Genomic DNA, 17,117 nt, shown 5'->3' with positions numbered 1-17,117 from the left:
TTCACTGCTGCCCTGTTTTCAAAGCAAGTATAAAGAAATAATAGTGGCCTCACACTCAAACAAACTTATTGGTGGAAGAATTCACTATCACCGTGCTGTCAGAAGTAACTTGTGTGCCAGTTGAAGGCTACTCTTAATCTCCCTTTCTGCTATTAACAGTATACAGTATGTATACCATATATGATTACCGCTGACTGATGTGCCACCAATTCATTAGTTAAAAATCTACTCATAAATAGGCACAAGGAAGATCAAATCAAGAACTCCTGCCTGTTAAACTGAAGGGGAAATGGTACAGGACAGCTAGCAACCACTTCTCATTACTCAGAATTGGTCTTAATATAAAGTGTCTACACTTACATAACAGGTAACAGGTATCTGACTGACAACACTGTTTTCTGACCTACTGTAGAGGAATTTTTTTAGATACCGATGTTTGGATTGTGTCCCTTGGCAGTCTGTCTTATTAACATTACAAGGAAACTCTGTTATAGAAAATAGAAGCTTATCTGTGAACATCAAAGCACATGTCAGTCTCATGCTTGCATTCAATCCAAAGTGTGCAGAATATTTCATGCCATACATTTCCATAAGGGAAAAAATCTGCAATGTATCCCCTCCTGTCCGCAGCATTACGCTACACCAAACAAGGTGCTGTCTGTCTGCATGTCACATCTATTTGACAACGAGCTACACAAGATGATAAATGGCCCTTCTCACTTCTTGAAGTTTAATAGATCTTTCAGGTCCATGGGGAAAATCAGCTATTTAAATCACAGTTCATCGCTGAGTCTAAAGATAAATTGCCTTGCCAATATTTCACTGAGGCAAAGTAATCCTGCATCTTCCCCAGGATGCGCATTAAGATAGTAGAGGGTAATACACAAAGTGCCGGCGCCGTATGATCAAATGCATAGGTTTCATCTTAATCTTGTAAGCAACAAGCCGAAGCCGATTCTGCGCCAGAGTTAGTCCTCTGGATTATGGTCATGCCGTAAGACCGACATATATGTCAGAAACCTGCCCTACAATAGCTGGAAAACTATGTCTGCATTTGATAAACTTGTATTAAATGAGATGTATGTACAGTAAGAAACTTTCCATTCCAAAGACTACTCGTTCATTGTATGAGGTGAGCATTAAGTAAAACAAAGAACACCATCTTTAGATTTTAATGCTCAAATTAGAAACATTTCTGGGATTTTTAATCATTGTATTCTGTAACCTTCCTTGAGAAAGGTCTACAGTATTTTGGTAACCAACTGCATATAATTTAGATGATTCTCTTATAAAATCCAAATACGCAGATGGGAGAAAGGAGGGGAGGGCAGTATGGAGAAATCTTTTTATAATTCATGCAAACTGAGCAAACACAAAATAAAACGCTGATGTTATGATCTAGCTATTCTGTACCATTGTCCCCATGCAGTAAAGGCAGGTGTATAATGTTATAGGCAACCCATTTCCAGCCCGATGTTAGAAAAAATTAAAATGAAAAGAGCAATGAAGGGATTTATTGGGTTAACCCTATTCCATGCCAGCTAACAAAAGGCATTTTATAACAACCCAATATACTTATGCTTCACCTTTTTGTGCAAATTAAGAAGCCAAATACTTGACATGCATGCACAATCATTGCTAGCTAAACAACGGTGCAACAATGATGCATTCTGAAAGTAGAACATTTGGTTATTTCTAGTATTAAGAGCTTTCTCATTTAGTAAACTGCATGGATGCTCTTTGATAAATAAAACAATTCGGTACTTGCTTCTAGGTTAATTTCATACAAACTATGTGAGTAAGCATTTACCATCATCACCAAATAGATGTGGACCAGTTTAGCCCTACATTCAATATAAAAGCAGTCATTTTCATGGAGATTGAGGACCTCACAGCATCACTCAAAGGTACCCAAGAAAAGTTTACAAAGACCTGGTTCTACTGGCTTGAATTCCAGAATTTGATGGAATATCGGATGCTCCTAAACACCAACTATCAGAGGTCATAGAGTCCCCCTTGCCCCCCACGTTTTTCCCCCCTTGTATTGTCTCCCTATGTACTCCAATGTATGTGATGTTCTATCATTTAATTTGTTCGCTTTACACGATATAGTTCCGGTTTCATTTTGTGTTCAAAAAACATATGACTTAGCTGAAGGGTCTTAAGATCAGTTTAAATGTTTTAACTGATTTTTGCCTTAACCTTAACGTTAATGTTTTTCGAAGCACGATTAATGTTTATTAAATGTAAACTGAAATCAGAAATAAAGAATTAAAAAAAAATTTAAAAGTCATTTTCTTCACAATAAACCCTGCTGTCTGAACCCGTCCTACAGTCCAGGTGCCTAGAAGGTCTTTGCTCTGTTCTTCGCTCTACTTTTATAATGCAGTGTATGATTATAGTTTAAGGATGTGTTCACACAAACTATTTCCTACACAAATTCTATCCGATTGTGACATGAACAGACTTTGCAATGACTTCAAAGGTTTAATTTACATGAGAGACATTTCACTCGCACCAGTAGTGCAAAATCAATGTCTGCTGCAAGAATAGAATTCTTATAGGAGGCAAAAAATCACATCACACTCCCATGTAAATGTGATTTTCATGCAAGTACAATGCATTTTTTCCTTTTTTATTTAAAAATTTAATGTTTTTGGTTGAAATATCGGTCCAATTTTCTCAGATCAATATCACATTTGCCTGTGTAACTATAGCCTTCAGGGTATTTTGAGTAGAGGTACTTGGCCTTAGAAATACTAAGAGGCCCTGCACTACTCAAACAGATGTTCTTGCACACCAGAATTGTGTACCCATGGAAGTTTGTTGAACAGCCCAATAAGAACTATTTGTATTAATGTAACAACTTTTACTCTTCTTCTGACAGTTGCTCCAAGTTTTGTAATGTGTCTTCAGGGACTCGCAAGGCTGCAAGTACTGTAATAATGACACAGGAAAGAACCTTCCTAAAACTGTTGCCTCATATTTATGAGGAATCAGGCTCCTGAAATGTAATGTAATGTCATGTAAAGTCCATTTTTTCCATAAATTAATAGTACAAGCGAAGATAGAACACTTTGATAAGTCTCTTATAAAAGAAAAATATCTCTTTCTTCACTTGTCTGCCATTTCTTCTTCTCCCTACCTCCTGCACTGATCTGAGTTTACGGATCAAATCTGTACACATAAGTGCATACACTGAGAGATCAAATTATAATCGTAGAAGGTGGCAGGGATGGCTGGAGGAAGATAGAAGTAGAGATGCACAGAGACATTGCTGCAGCTTCTCGCCAGTGTTCTACCTTACCCAGTACTGGATTCACAGCTACACTGCTCAGTACTGCTGTATAATGTCTTCCATGATGCTGCAGCTTCTTATGTCTGTTACAGTGAGACAGGAGTCGAGCATCTCCTCTTTGCTATGTATGTAGTATATTGGGGACATTATGAAATCTAGTTTCCTGCCCTTCTAGAGCCAGGTGCAGGGAAAACTGACAATTAGAGCTCACCTTGCAGAGGAGTAAAACTGCTGAAAAACGGCAGATATAAGTCCTATAGTAGCCAAAAATAGTTGCTATTCTTCGTGTACACACACAACAGGCTTATTCTGAAAAGTCACCTGAAATAGTAGGTGCGCTGTAAGATTTCCCTTCACTCGAAATCAAACCATGAAAAATAGCCAGAGACAGTTTTTCTGTCCATCAAACATGGTTACAATTATACATTTTAGTCAGAAATGTTTTCACTTGCTGCTGACAAATGCAAATTCTTTACTCATACTGCCAAATGTTCACCCAGAGAATATGTTTCTACTATTCTAGTCCAATGATGGTGTGTGTTAAATCACTTCCACTTGGCACTGTGCGTGGTAATTTCATGCATGTGTTCAACTGCTCAGTAGTGGAAATCCAATGCTACAGAAGTATATTTAGTTTTGTTCTGTGAACTTGTGTGGCTATCTACTTTGCAGTTAAAGTCTATACTAAAATACAATCTTGCTCTAAGCAGATTTTCTGATTATTCACTTTTTTATTTTTCAATTTTGAGAGCAAACAACTTGTTTGAGCTGCTACAATAGTACAACCCCAATTCCAAAAAAGTTAAGATGCTGTGTAGAATGTAAAAATTAAAAGAATACAATGATTTGGAAATCTCATATAACCGTATTTTATTCAAGATAGAACCTACAACACGTATCAGAGGGGGAGGGGAGACATTGTTCCATTTCATTTAAAAAAAATGAACTGATTTAGAAATTGGTGGCAGCAACACATTTCACAAAGGTTGGGGCAGGGTTAACAAAAGGCTGAAAAAGTAAGTGGTACTAATGAAAAAAAGAGTACATTTTCTACTAAGCCACATGACTGTATAAAATGAGCATGTTAGAGAGGCAGAGTCTCTCAGAAGTAAAGATGGTCAGAGGTTCACCAATCTGTAAAAAACTGCATCTAAACGTTGTCGAACAATCTCAGAAAAAATGTTCCTCAATGTAAAATTGTGAGAACTTAAATATTCCACCTTCTACAGAACATATCATCCAAAAATTCAGAAAATCTGGAGAAACTCCTGTGCACAAGGCACAAGGCAGATGGTCAATATTCAATGATAGAGTGGTACAAACCTTGAGGCAGCACTGCATTAAAAACAGGCATGACTCTATAATACAAATCACTGCATGGGCTCAGGAATACTTCCTGACGTTTAAGCTATATCATGCAAAGAAGAAGCCATATATCACCACAATCCAGAAATGCTGGTGTTTTCTCTGGGCCAAAGCTCATTTAGAATAGACTGAGTCAAAATTTAAAACTGTTCTGTGGTCAGATTAATTAAATTTTTAAATTATTTTTGGAAACCATGGATGCCGTGTCCTGTGGACTGAAGAGGAGAGCGACCATCCAGCTTGCCATCTCTGATGCTATGGGGCTCCATTAGTGCCTATTGCATGGACAGCTTACACATCCTGAAAGGCACTATCAATGCTGAGCAGTATATAGAAGTTTTAGAACAACATCTGCTCCATCCAGACAACGTCTCTGTCAGAGAAAGCCTGGCATATTTCAGCAAGACAATGTTAAACCACATACTGTATCCATCACAACAGCATGGCTTCACAGAAGAAGAGTCTGGGTGGTGAACCGGGTGCCTGCAGTCCGTACCTTCCACCAATAGAATTCCTCTCCCAAAATTCCAGCAATTGGTCTCCTCACATCCCAGACGTTTACAGACTGTTGTAAAAAGAAGAGGAGATGCTACACAATGGGAGACATGGCCCCACCACAACTTTTGTGAGATGTGTAGCTGCCATCAATTTCTAAATGAGTTATTTTTTTAATGAAATGAAAAAATGTCTCCCCTCCTAAGATGTTCTATTGTCTATTGTAAATAAAATATAGTTAGATGAGATTTCCAAATTATTGCATTCTTTTTTTCTTTACATTTATTTAAATTTTGGGGTTGTAGTTTCAAAGACTTGTATTACAGCAGGCATTTCAACACAAAACAACTAGTCAAAAAATGATTCTGACTTATGTGGGAGAGTGTAGTGAGGATGTGTAAGAGTCCTTTTAGACAAGACGCCCCAGTGATTATCGCTCCTATGCTTTTAAACAGGAGCATTAGTCGCTCATTTAGTGGAGGAGGAGCTGGCCAAAGATTGCTTCCGGCTGCCTCTATTCACAGAAAACAGGCAGTTGTTCATAGATGATCTACTGCCTGTTTACATGGGCTGATCATGTTTTGATTTTTATGCCTGTCTAAACTAAGTAACAAATGAAGCAAATTAATTATCGTTTGTCATTCAGTCGCTGGCAGTGCTTACAGTGAACAATATTGTTCAGATTTCCACGATCCAGCAATAATTTGAACAATAATTGTTTTGTGTAAAAGGGCCCTAAAGTCTATTGCGAGGCTCAAAGGCTCATGTGAAAACTTGATGATTTCTGGAACTTTTTTAAAATATGGATAATGACATGAAAACATAAAAATATGTTAACTTGATTTATTCAGAGGGTCATTAGAAGCTGTTTATAGTCCACTAAATCAGCACTCATGGCAAACGCAGTCAGTTCTAGCAGTGCAGGAATTTGTTAAGCTGACTTGGTAAGGATGGCGTGACATGCCATGATAAAAGCTACTGAACTTTTCTAACCTACTGTTAATATGTAGTTTATGACCTTGCTAGCAGTACTGTAGGTGTCGCTATAATAAATTAACCACTAATTAGAAAGGGCGTTCACCTAGTTTTGGAAATGTTAAGAATGACTAAATGAAGCTTTGATGATATTTAATAGTATTATGTTTAATCACATTGAGAGTTTTTTTGTGGAGCTTACATTAAATGTAATCCATATCAACTTCAGCATTTGTAGAGAAGATTATCAAGTCGATTTTATATTATTAGTTGCTCTTTAAACTGTTTAAATGAATATAAAGTCTTAATCTTCTGTGTTTCACTTACTTTCAGAATGCAAAATAAATCACTGACCTTTAATAATATAATATTAAAAATCAGTTCAACTGTTTGAAACTTTAAAACAGCAGTAGTGGAAAGCCCATGCTATACCAGACACATGGCAGACCTGCAGATTTAAAACTGCTCAATTAGCCAGCAGTTTTGTTTTTTGCAGCACTCCACATACACAAAATCATGCAATCACAAGTAAGAAGCTTCATAAAGACAACAAGACTGGCCATAATGCAACTCCCTATGTTGCAATAACTTCTCTGCAGTTACCAAACTTGCAGGAAGTTTCTTGTGGAGAATCCCAAACCACACCCATAGGAAAGAACAAACAGATGTCACATAAAAGCTGATAAAACACTGCACACAGACAGGACAAACCACGGAGATGGGTAGGAGAACCACCCACTCTTCAAGTTAACATCAAGCTGATGGTAAACAGTTTAAGTTTAGGGAAATACTAAATAATGAGAAAGATGGAAAGATTTTGGATAGTAAGCCTTAAGAAAGGAATCTGATAAGGAGAATAATGCTTCATAATGTTTTAGTCCATATCTTCTAGAATTACCATCATAGCCATGAAGTGTAGCTAATATACTTTTTATTTGGAAGGCAAGAACTTTGCTAATGTGAACTTCTAGAAGTGTTCTTCTGCCTGAAGAGTGGCAGAAAGTAGCTACTGGATAATAGGGACTTTTTATAGCACTACTACATGACCAACTAATGAACTCTCAACCAACGAATCAGCAAATAGTAAACAGATTATCACTTGGTTATCTGGAAAAGAATGATATTCAATGGAGTCACCAGAAACTGAGTGCAATTTCAATGAGCCTTAGGGACTGATAAATGCATCATGCAAAGAGCGAAAAGGTAATGTGACACTTAGACACCATAGACTGGATTGTATATACTTAGGTCTTCTTGGATGAGTTGAACCACCAACTGATTATCAAGGACGGGCAATAACCACACACAATTTGCATAAAACAGCACTAGATCACAAGGGTCATCCCACAGAATATAGCACTGATAGTCCAAGTAATAAGAATAGCGTTTTCAGTTAGTTGCACCCCCAAGGGCTGGGTAGTAGAGTTAAATTTAAAACCTGGCCACCAGGGACAGAAAAAGGACTATACTTCTGGTTCAGTATGGACTGGGCAATGTATACCCAAAATGTGAAGAGCAGTGTGTGGCAGCAATGTTCATTAATATCCATATGTAGATATTAGTGTTGAAGCGGTTTTTATGACCACGGGTGTCTATGGTATATCCTATGCACATTCGAGGCTATGGAGTTACAGAAACTCGTCTGGTTCCATAAATAGAGGTCTAGGAGAGAGCTGTTGACATATACAGCCATCCATCTATTCAGTCTCTGACTCAATGTGACAAGAATCCCTGTTTTCACGGTAAGTGTGTGAAGTCCCAAAGGCGAGTAAGTGGAGCATTTAGCTTCAGGCATTTTGCTTCGCTCTAGGACCGTGATATGAGACATTAGTAAAGATGTTCACTGCATGTCATTGTAATGTAATCAACAAATTAGCATGAGACTATGAAGTTGTGTGTTTTGGTTGCAGATAACATCGGAGAATGTAGTTGCCTCTTTCCAGTGAAACATAATCGAAACACTACATAGAAAAACAATGAGGAAGGTTCACTTGTCGTGCATTTTATTACCTGTTATGTCTTAAGGTGAACATATATATATTCTCACAATCAGCTTTTATTTTCTAACTGCATATTTTTTATTCTATTATCACTCCATGACTATTGTTGAGGGACGGGCAGAGGGTGAGCTGTAAACAGCAAGTTCCAAGACTTGCTTTTCAATTGGCACCGAGATATATTTTTGCAAGATGCACCTAAAAACACACGTGATAAAGATGAAGCTTAAACTGCTGCTATAGATTTCTGCTCTATATCCTGCATGTACACATACAGATTTTGATGCGTCTTTAGGTTCGGCTTGCAGAAATATCCTTCACGTGTGAAAGGTCCCAAAGGGTCTAGGTAAAAAAATGACCTATTCACTTAAGGGAAAGTGTTGGGGGCATACACAGAGGTCAAGAAGAGGAGCTGAGCTCCCGTGTAATAATGGAGGGCTTATCTTCTATTATAATCTTGTCTTTTTATGATAACGAGATGACTACTGAAACATGACCTCTTTAAAGCAAGGTGCATCAGCCTATACTGAGGCTCTATAGCCAGTGTGACAACTGTAATACTCCAGACATCTTTTCATTTAAGTAGTAATATGTAATATAAAAACACCCCATTATTTTAAAATCACGTTTAAAGCAGTGTTTGGGGATATTTACATTGATAGGTTAACTGATCATTAATATCAGATTGATGCGTGTGTAATGCCCGAAATGATGTTTGAAGGAGCGGCGGTGCACCAGAGCTTGCACTTCTCAGTACATTGTGTAGCCGCCTTGAACAGTCCAGTAAGCTCAGTTCCATACAAGTGAAAGGGACGAAGCTTCCAGCACCAGTCAGGGCCACTGCACAACATGTGGAGCCGTGCTGGTTAGGATTCATCGCAACTCCTGCAAACAGACGATTGTAGGCAGGCTGGAACGATCCTGGCTGCTTCACCTCCATTCAGTGGAATGGCTACCGCTCATGTGCAAGTACAAGAGTGACAGTCGGGCGGTACTCAGTGGGATGGCTGTTAGGTGCCTATGTACCCAACAGTCGTCCCATGTAAAGGGACCTTATGATTACCTATATATTGCTTATGTTATATGTTACTTTGGTCTGGAAAAGGCCATGGAGAGGTATGTAAGCCTGGGCAAACCGAGGGGGGTCAGGGAATGAAGTGTCAAAAACGAAATAGGTAAATATCATCTCTCCTTCTACCATGAATTAACAAGACGTGTTATATAATAACTTGATATGCTGCATTCATAACTAACAGGACAATATTCTACAAATGACATGGGGGGGGGTGTCATCATTAGGCGGGTTTCTTTATGAGGATTAAAGGGACTAGGAAAAAAAAACAAGTGCCTTTTTTTTCAAGAAACAGCGCCACTCTTGCCCACGGGCTGTCTGGCATTGTAACTCCTGCGCATTCTAGTCAATAGGGCTTAGATGCAATACCAGGCAAAGCCCATAGACAGGTATAGGACTGTTCAGGGGAAAAAACCAGACCCTTATTTATAATCCTGGAAGCCCCTTCAAACGGCTAGGGTAATCCGTGATATTGTGGAAATGAACAGATTGTCATATATACAAATGGTACTGAAGACTGAGACACTGGGAGAGATGGGGAGCAGCGTGAAGCACAATGACAAAGACACACACAAAACATAGCCACAGAAACGCACAGTGCCACTTGGAGGAACGAGGACCTGAAAATGATCATTTCCATTATTTACTGACAACAGAAGCCTTTAACCCCCTAGATGCCAGTGACCGTGAGTGATCTAGCCGGCTGGCAGTAAAGGGATTAACCAGATTCCTGCAAAGAAGTTAAAGCGACAGTAGGAGATCAGAATTACATTGAGATTTGGTAGCAGAGGACAGTACATTGAGTTTAGTCATATGTGTCTTATCTTGATGAATGTACATATGTATCTCAGTAACATACATATGTACCTGCGGTATTTATATACAGACACATACAGATACAGGTGCATGTGTAATGTTTGCATACATATGTTAAGGGATATATGTACGGTATTCATGCACTTTTACAGGTATATACCTATATACACAGAATGCATCTGAGAGATGATTAGGCAGGAAGACTTCAGCAATAAAAAAATATCAATTTCAGTCACATACAATAGATCTGGAACAAGAAGGTCTACATACTTTACAAATAACTGAACTTTGAATGCAGCACGGTATCTCTCACATCCACAGGTGTATATACAAATATATCCAAATTAGAGATATATGTACATATGTGCAGTCATATATATCTGTGGTATATATGTGCATATGTATATATACATATGTATGCATGTATGTATTTGTATACAGATGAGCATATAGGAGACAGCCAGAGTTTTTGTGTATGTTTTCCTTCGAAGGGAGCTCCTGATTATGAGTCCAGAGGTGAGGAGGAGAGGTTAGGGTGAAGTTTGGTGAAGGAGGGTTAGGCACAGTTAATGTTGAAAGCCATACCGCTTTCTGCTTCTGCAAACAACAAGAAAAAAATATAGATTTCCAATCAAATATATTGATAAGAAATTTGTGGACACCAAGACATCACCCCCCAATCAAATTATAGAAAGTAAAAAATAAAGTCTAAACAAACAACTAAAATAGACACAAATACTATAAACAAAACCTTTGTGCAGAAACTACTGCTCCATACCTCTCCATCATACCTCCCTTATTTATAAGGATCATGTACCAGAATTACCCAGTAAATTCACCTGCATGCCCTCCGCACTATCATTCATCGAAGGCCACTTGCAGCCTGACAATCCCATTTATTTATACTTCCAATTGATCCAAAATAAATAAAGGCGCAAATTTTCAAATAGCCTTCAATAAAAATTTTACTAAGGTGGCTTCACAGGAGCGTAATTCACAGTGCGCAGCAAGTACAAAATGACATAATGTACTTGTTACATGCCGCCAATCCCCATGTGCTATCTTGGCATGTGTGCGTGTGTAATACATGCCAAGATAGAACATGCTGCGATCTTTATTGCATAAGTATTTCGTGCAATGTTTATGAGCAGCTGCATGGGAGCCTATGGCAGACTGGTACAACGTAAAACAGTGTGACCACACGCTCCTGGGAAGGAGCCCTAAGCAGATCTATGTGCCTCAATGTTACAACATACCAGATGAAGACATTGGAATGCACACGTGGTATGATACTGACGGTACAGATATATTTCACTTTCAGAGGGAGCGGATGTGGAGAGGTATGTTAGTATTGTACGTGGCTTTTGGAAAAGCAGAAATAAACAGCTGTGTTAGGTTTAGACAAATAAATGAATAATAGTAATAAACATAAAATAGAGGTAAGAGATTAACAAAGGGTCAAAACATAAGGGGGGGAACAAGTTAGTTATAACAAAACAGCAAATCAATTATTAGCAAGTTAGGGATCACTGGAAGGTTGGCTGTATGTGATTATGGCAAGCAGTTTGCGTCCGGCTGTGGAGGAGAGTCGTCGATGAGGACCCCCAAGGCAACTAATGTCACATGATAGAAATCACGTAGCATGTTATAGGTGGTACGAACTGAATGACAGGATCTCATATTCAGGGGCTAGGAATAAAAAATATTGTCCATTGCAACCAGACAGGTGTGAGGGTTTGATCCCGTAAACTGTATAAATACAATAACTGCTATGGAGATTTTTTTAAAATTGTGCTATAAAATACTCAATCTTCTGAAGGGTGCTGTCAAACAAGCGTGGGTCGTCACTAATGCTCTTATTTTAACGTTAATTGCCAGGCTGCAGCCGGACTTGCATCTTTCAGTCTAGCAATTATTGATAAATAACACAAGCATAAGCATTGGCTGCTCATGTAATAGTACCCTACATCAGTCACTATGTAATGTTATTATTGGCTTCAAAAACATTCACTATCACTAACTCTTAAGAAAACTATATATTTATACGGTTAAAAATATATATCTTGACTATAGTGTGCACTATTATACAACTTGAAGGAAATCAAACTTTGATAACTATAATGCGACTTAAAGGGGTTGTGCCAAGATAAACCTATCCTTTAGATAAGGGATAACTTTATTATCAGTGAGGGTTGGACTTCAAGGACCTCTACCGATTGGGTCGTGAAGGCGCCGCATGAATGGAACAGAGATCCCGTATGCACAACACTGCTTTATTCATTACAATGGGAGTGCCAAAAGTTTGTACTCAGCAACTGTCGCTCTATTCATGCTGTAAACAAGTATTAAGTGGTCTGTAAATGGTCTTGGTCAACAGAGAAAATCTAAAGGTGATTGACCTCATCTCAGTAACACGTAAACATGACAATGGTCCTCCTGACTCCCTAAGTTACATCTACACCTGACATATGGCTATCTGACATGTCATTGAACATAAGAACTCCACTGAAGCATAAAAAAGCATTACCATATAACATGTAAAGACTATATTCTATACATCCATGTAGAATAAAGATGGGACAAATGAAGAAAGTTCATGTTCCTGGCCAAGAAGTAACTTACCTGCTCTCCCCTTTTTCTGATTTGTATTCTATGGCTATCATCAGCAACTTCAATTTCACAAAGCACAACCTGCAATGTCCAAGAAGATAGCAGAGAGTTTTGGAAAAATACTGAAAAGTTGGCAGAGTTTAACCATTACCTGTCTAGGCGTTATGTCTGTCATTGCCCCAACATTATTATCAGCCATTTCTTCAGATTTTATATTCTGGGGGCTTCACTTCCCAGTCTGTGTAATGTCAGTTTTCTTCTATGTCACAGGTGGTGTTCGTACTTACTCACAAACCGCAGGGAAGGAGAGCCCAACAAAGGCGGTGGATAGATATTCCGTGTACATCTCATTTGCCACTCCTTCAAGGTAGTACTTTTGCCACGTATCCTCTTCAATCTGCCAGACACAAAAATTGATTTGCTGGAAAAGCACACACAACCCATGGACAGACATAGCAGTGTTTCTGGAATAAAGCAGCCATGTTTTTTTTTATGCTTAACAACCCTTTTAACTCCTTAGTGACCGGCCTAGTTTTTGCATAAAGGACCATGCAACTTTTATTGTAGCATTGCAAGAGCCATTACTCATTGGCATAGCTGTATGAGGGCTTGTATTTTGGGACAGGTTGTATTTTTTAATGGTTCCATTATGGGGCACATATAATATGCTGTAGAATGTTTATGACATTTTTTGGGGGGTGGGGAGGATGGAAAAAACATCCAAACATTCCACCATAGTTTTTGGGTTTTGTTTTTATGGTGTTCACTAAGGATGAGCGAGTATACTCGCTAAGGCACTACTCGTTCGAGTAATGTGCCTTAGACGAGTATCTCTCTGCTCGTTCTTAAAGATTCAGGAGCCGCCGCCGGGCGGGGAGCTGCGGGGGAGAGTGGGGAGGAACGGATGGGTGATCTCTCTCTCCCTCTCTCCCGCCCGCTCTCCCCTGCTCCCCGCCGCAACTCACCTGTCATCCGCGGCGGTCCCCGAATCTTTATGGACGAGCAGGGAGATACTCGTCTAAGGCACATTACTCGAACGAGTAGTGCCTTAGCGAGTATACTCGCTCATCCTTAGTGTTCACAACTTGGTAAAAATAACATGATAACTTTCTTATCACTGCAAGTTTATAGAGATTTTAAAATTTTTGTACTACTTTTACATGTTAAAATATGTTTCTAAAGAAAAACAATTGAATGTTCATCGCTGCATCCTAAGACCCAGAACATTTTTATTTGACTTTTGGATTGCTTTTTATTGTGATGAACAAAATAAAAATAGCAATTCTGCTATTACTTTTTACAAGTATTCTATATGGCGTTCACCATGCGTAATAAATAACAATATATTTTCATTGTCTGGGTCCTTACAAACACAGTAGTACCTATCATGTGTTGCTTTAAAAAAAAAAATAGGGCTACGTAATTCAATTAAAAAGGGGGATTATGGGGAAAAAATGTGTATTTTTTTAAACTGGATTTTTTTTTTTAAATTAAAACTTTATAGAAAATTTTTTGATGCAATTTTTTAGTCCCTGAAGGGGATTTTAAGATACGATCATTCCCTCAGTAGGATAGTACACTGCATTACTTATGTAATACATTCTGCTATGCCTATGATAGTAGCCTTTTTAAGACTCTTTAGGAGGCAGGGCCTAATAGGCTGCATTGTATGGCAGAGATAGAGGCCTTCGTCAGGCTTTTGGCTACCATGGGAACCCACTGGTGCCTTGTGATCACATTACGGGATGCAAATGGGTTACAGAAGGATCCCCTCCCCCTTTCATCCGCTTACATGCTGCAGTAACTATTGATTGCGGCATGTAAGGGGTTAAACTGCCAGGACAGCAAGAACCCTTACAATAATGGCATGGATCCTACAGAGAGGGGAGAAGGTGAATAATGTCCAAGTTAAAACATAACTTTTACTAAGATAAGATTAAAATATATGGTGCTTTGACAAAACACGAAAATACATAAAGTTATCAAATCCAGCAAGTTAAACAAAGACATTAATAAATGTCACATGTGTCACGCCAACAATAACACATGTATAAAAAGATCTGCACCACAGCCATAAAAATACTCAGTGTAGCACAGAATAATTCCGTGACGATAAAGGCTGGTGATAAATCTGTTTCATCTTACCGCTTATGTAGAACCGGCCATAGTTCATGGCACAATTCATCATATATATTGGTGGTTGTCAACAGGAGCTGTCCTCTTGGGGGGAGAACAGACGGGGAATGGGCACAACTTTCCCTAGATAACCTTAATAACTATATCACTCTGCAGAGCAATCACCCTGAAAAGAGCAAAGAGCGGCTCTGCAGATGCCCTGAATACTAGGAAGCCCTGCCACGACCCTCCCAATGCGATCCAGTGCTGTAGCCCCGCTGTGGTCCCAGTGTTTGTTCCTGCTGATGTTACTGGAAGTCATGTGACCACTGCTCCTTTTCTTTTCGCACAGTGTGCACTAAAGGGTTCATGTTGTCCAGTAATTAGACAGCCCCTTTAAATAATAACCTAATTCTTTCTCTTATTAGGCGGAGTGCATTATTTATTTGAGGTCTAAAGTATTTTCTTTTGTGCACAAAGATATATGCATCACACCGCGTTGCCACCGCTCATCCCGCTCACCTGTTGCTGCGGTCAGGCATCACTGTCATTCTCGCTCTACACGCCGTTTGTCTGCTCGCTCTCAGGCTTCTGTCAATAGGGCTCCCACTCCTCCTCATAAAGGGCAAGTGTGCGCTCCCCTAACCTGACTCCATCCAATCACATTCCTGCACCCATTTAATGAGTCATCTACCCCCTAGGGGGGATGACTAAGCAATTGGTCTCTAACCATTGTGATCAAGCCCTGTTCATGTTTTCCTTGTTCTGACCTAAGCTCTGTATTTCGAACTCTACTTTTGTCTGCTGCCTGCACTGACCTGCAGCCTGTCCCTCGACCGCACACCGGTTGAGACCCTCAGGTATCGCTCCCTGGCCCTGTGCAGCACCAGCCAGGTTATTTGAATGTGTAATGGTTTAAGGACCCGCAGCAAAGTCGGTATCCCGCTTGGAGGGGTTAAGCATGAAAACCAACTGAGGTGCTGCCACCTCAGCTAGCACACAACCTAACCAATCCCTATCCGTCTGCTTGATAATATGTAATGAGAACATCAATACCAATTTTCTACACAAAGAGAAAAACAATTCTGAAGCCTTACCTTTATAAAAGAACGCATAGAGAAAAGGTTTGCAAGCATGGTGGACAGGCCCTGTGCAAGGCAACTCTGAGCTATGAAGCCCAGCTTCAGCTCAGCCAGACATATGGCATCATCTCCTTCTTTCCAATTCCAGCTCGGGATGTTTAACAGATGAGCCTGGAAAGATAATTTAAAAATGGGATGAGGATGCAGGTCAGCCCTCCCTGCCTTCTTTGGACCATAAATATACAATGTGGGCACGGAGGGTATCAGCGTGATCCAGAGACTGCATTATTCAGGTTTGGAACTGTTGGACTAATGCTTATTATTGTGGTCACTGCAACTACGGCTTCACTATATATAGGTGTCTGTATCTAGGGATGTTGGCAATAAGTAACTTTTGTTTGCATTTTTCCCATAAATTAGCAGTATAAGTGCAAACTTTGCAATATATCTTATTAGAGGAAAATGCCTCTTTCTCTGTTTATCAGCCACTTCTCCTCCTCCCTGCCTCCTGCACTGATCACTCTCTCTAAAGTTATTGATTAATTCTGAACACAGAAGTTCATATACTGATTACGGTTGCAGCCCATATAAGTATATGGAGAGGGGGACAAGGATGAGGCAGCTGTTTAAAGGTTGCTGCTGCTGCAGCTCCTTGTATGTTTTCTAGCTCACTTCAATGCTGCATTCACAGTTGCACTGCTCAGTACTGCTGTATAATGTCCTTGACAGTAAAGGGCCATTTACACTGGACGATTATTGTGCAAAATTTGTTCAAAAGAACAAATGTGCTTGATAATCATCGCATCTAAATGCACAGCCATCATGCACTATTCGATTAAAGTTCGTTGGCCACCGAGCATCAACCAACAGAAAAATCATTGCTGGATCGCTGACTTCTCACTGAGTGTAAATGCTCTCCGATCAGTGTATACATAGAATGTGAAATGCTGAGCGAGAAGTCAGCAAGAACTCAGCGGTGATCTGCCTGTCTAAATGCTCTGTGCTAGCGCTAACAACCTAGTGTTGACATCACCCGCTCGTTCAGACGTTTAAAGGAGAGGATGTCATGCTCCCCTATCTGTGCGGTGTATGGTAGACATCACAGTAAGAGCTCCTGCACACTTGCGTTTTTCTTGCTCATTTTTTTCACGTGAAATCGCTGCAATTTTTCATGCAATTGTCAATGGGACTTTCTAAGGTTAAAAACGCATCACACAAAAATTGCAAAGCACCAAGTTGCGATGCGTTTTTAACATTAGAAAGTCCCATTGACAATCACATGAAAATAACTC

General features: G+C 39.5%; 1 protein-coding gene across 2 annotated transcripts in view; it reads right to left on the bottom strand.

The window, feature by feature from the left end:
* KCNMA1 (potassium calcium-activated channel subfamily M alpha 1) overlaps positions 1–17,117 on the bottom strand; it is a 466,431-nt gene that overhangs the window by 129,785 nt on the left and 319,529 nt on the right. For both annotated transcript variants that reach the window (XM_066600372.1, XM_066600373.1), the window contains exons 14-16: positions 15,841–15,996; positions 12,916–13,025; positions 12,641–12,709 (exon numbers count right to left, since the gene is read on the bottom strand). In XM_066600372.1, coding sequence (XP_066456469.1) covers positions 12,641–12,709; positions 12,916–13,025; positions 15,841–15,996 — 335 coding nt within the window. The remainder of the gene's footprint in view (positions 1–12,640; positions 12,710–12,915; positions 13,026–15,840; positions 15,997–17,117) is intronic.

Source organism: Eleutherodactylus coqui, chromosome 4 (genome assembly GCF_035609145.1).
Source record: "Eleutherodactylus coqui strain aEleCoq1 chromosome 4, aEleCoq1.hap1, whole genome shotgun sequence".
In the NCBI taxonomy this organism is placed as follows: domain Eukaryota; kingdom Metazoa; phylum Chordata; class Amphibia; order Anura; family Eleutherodactylidae; genus Eleutherodactylus; species Eleutherodactylus coqui.
The sequence above is the reverse complement of the archived record's forward strand: the minus strand, read 5'-3'. Positions and strand labels throughout refer to the sequence as shown.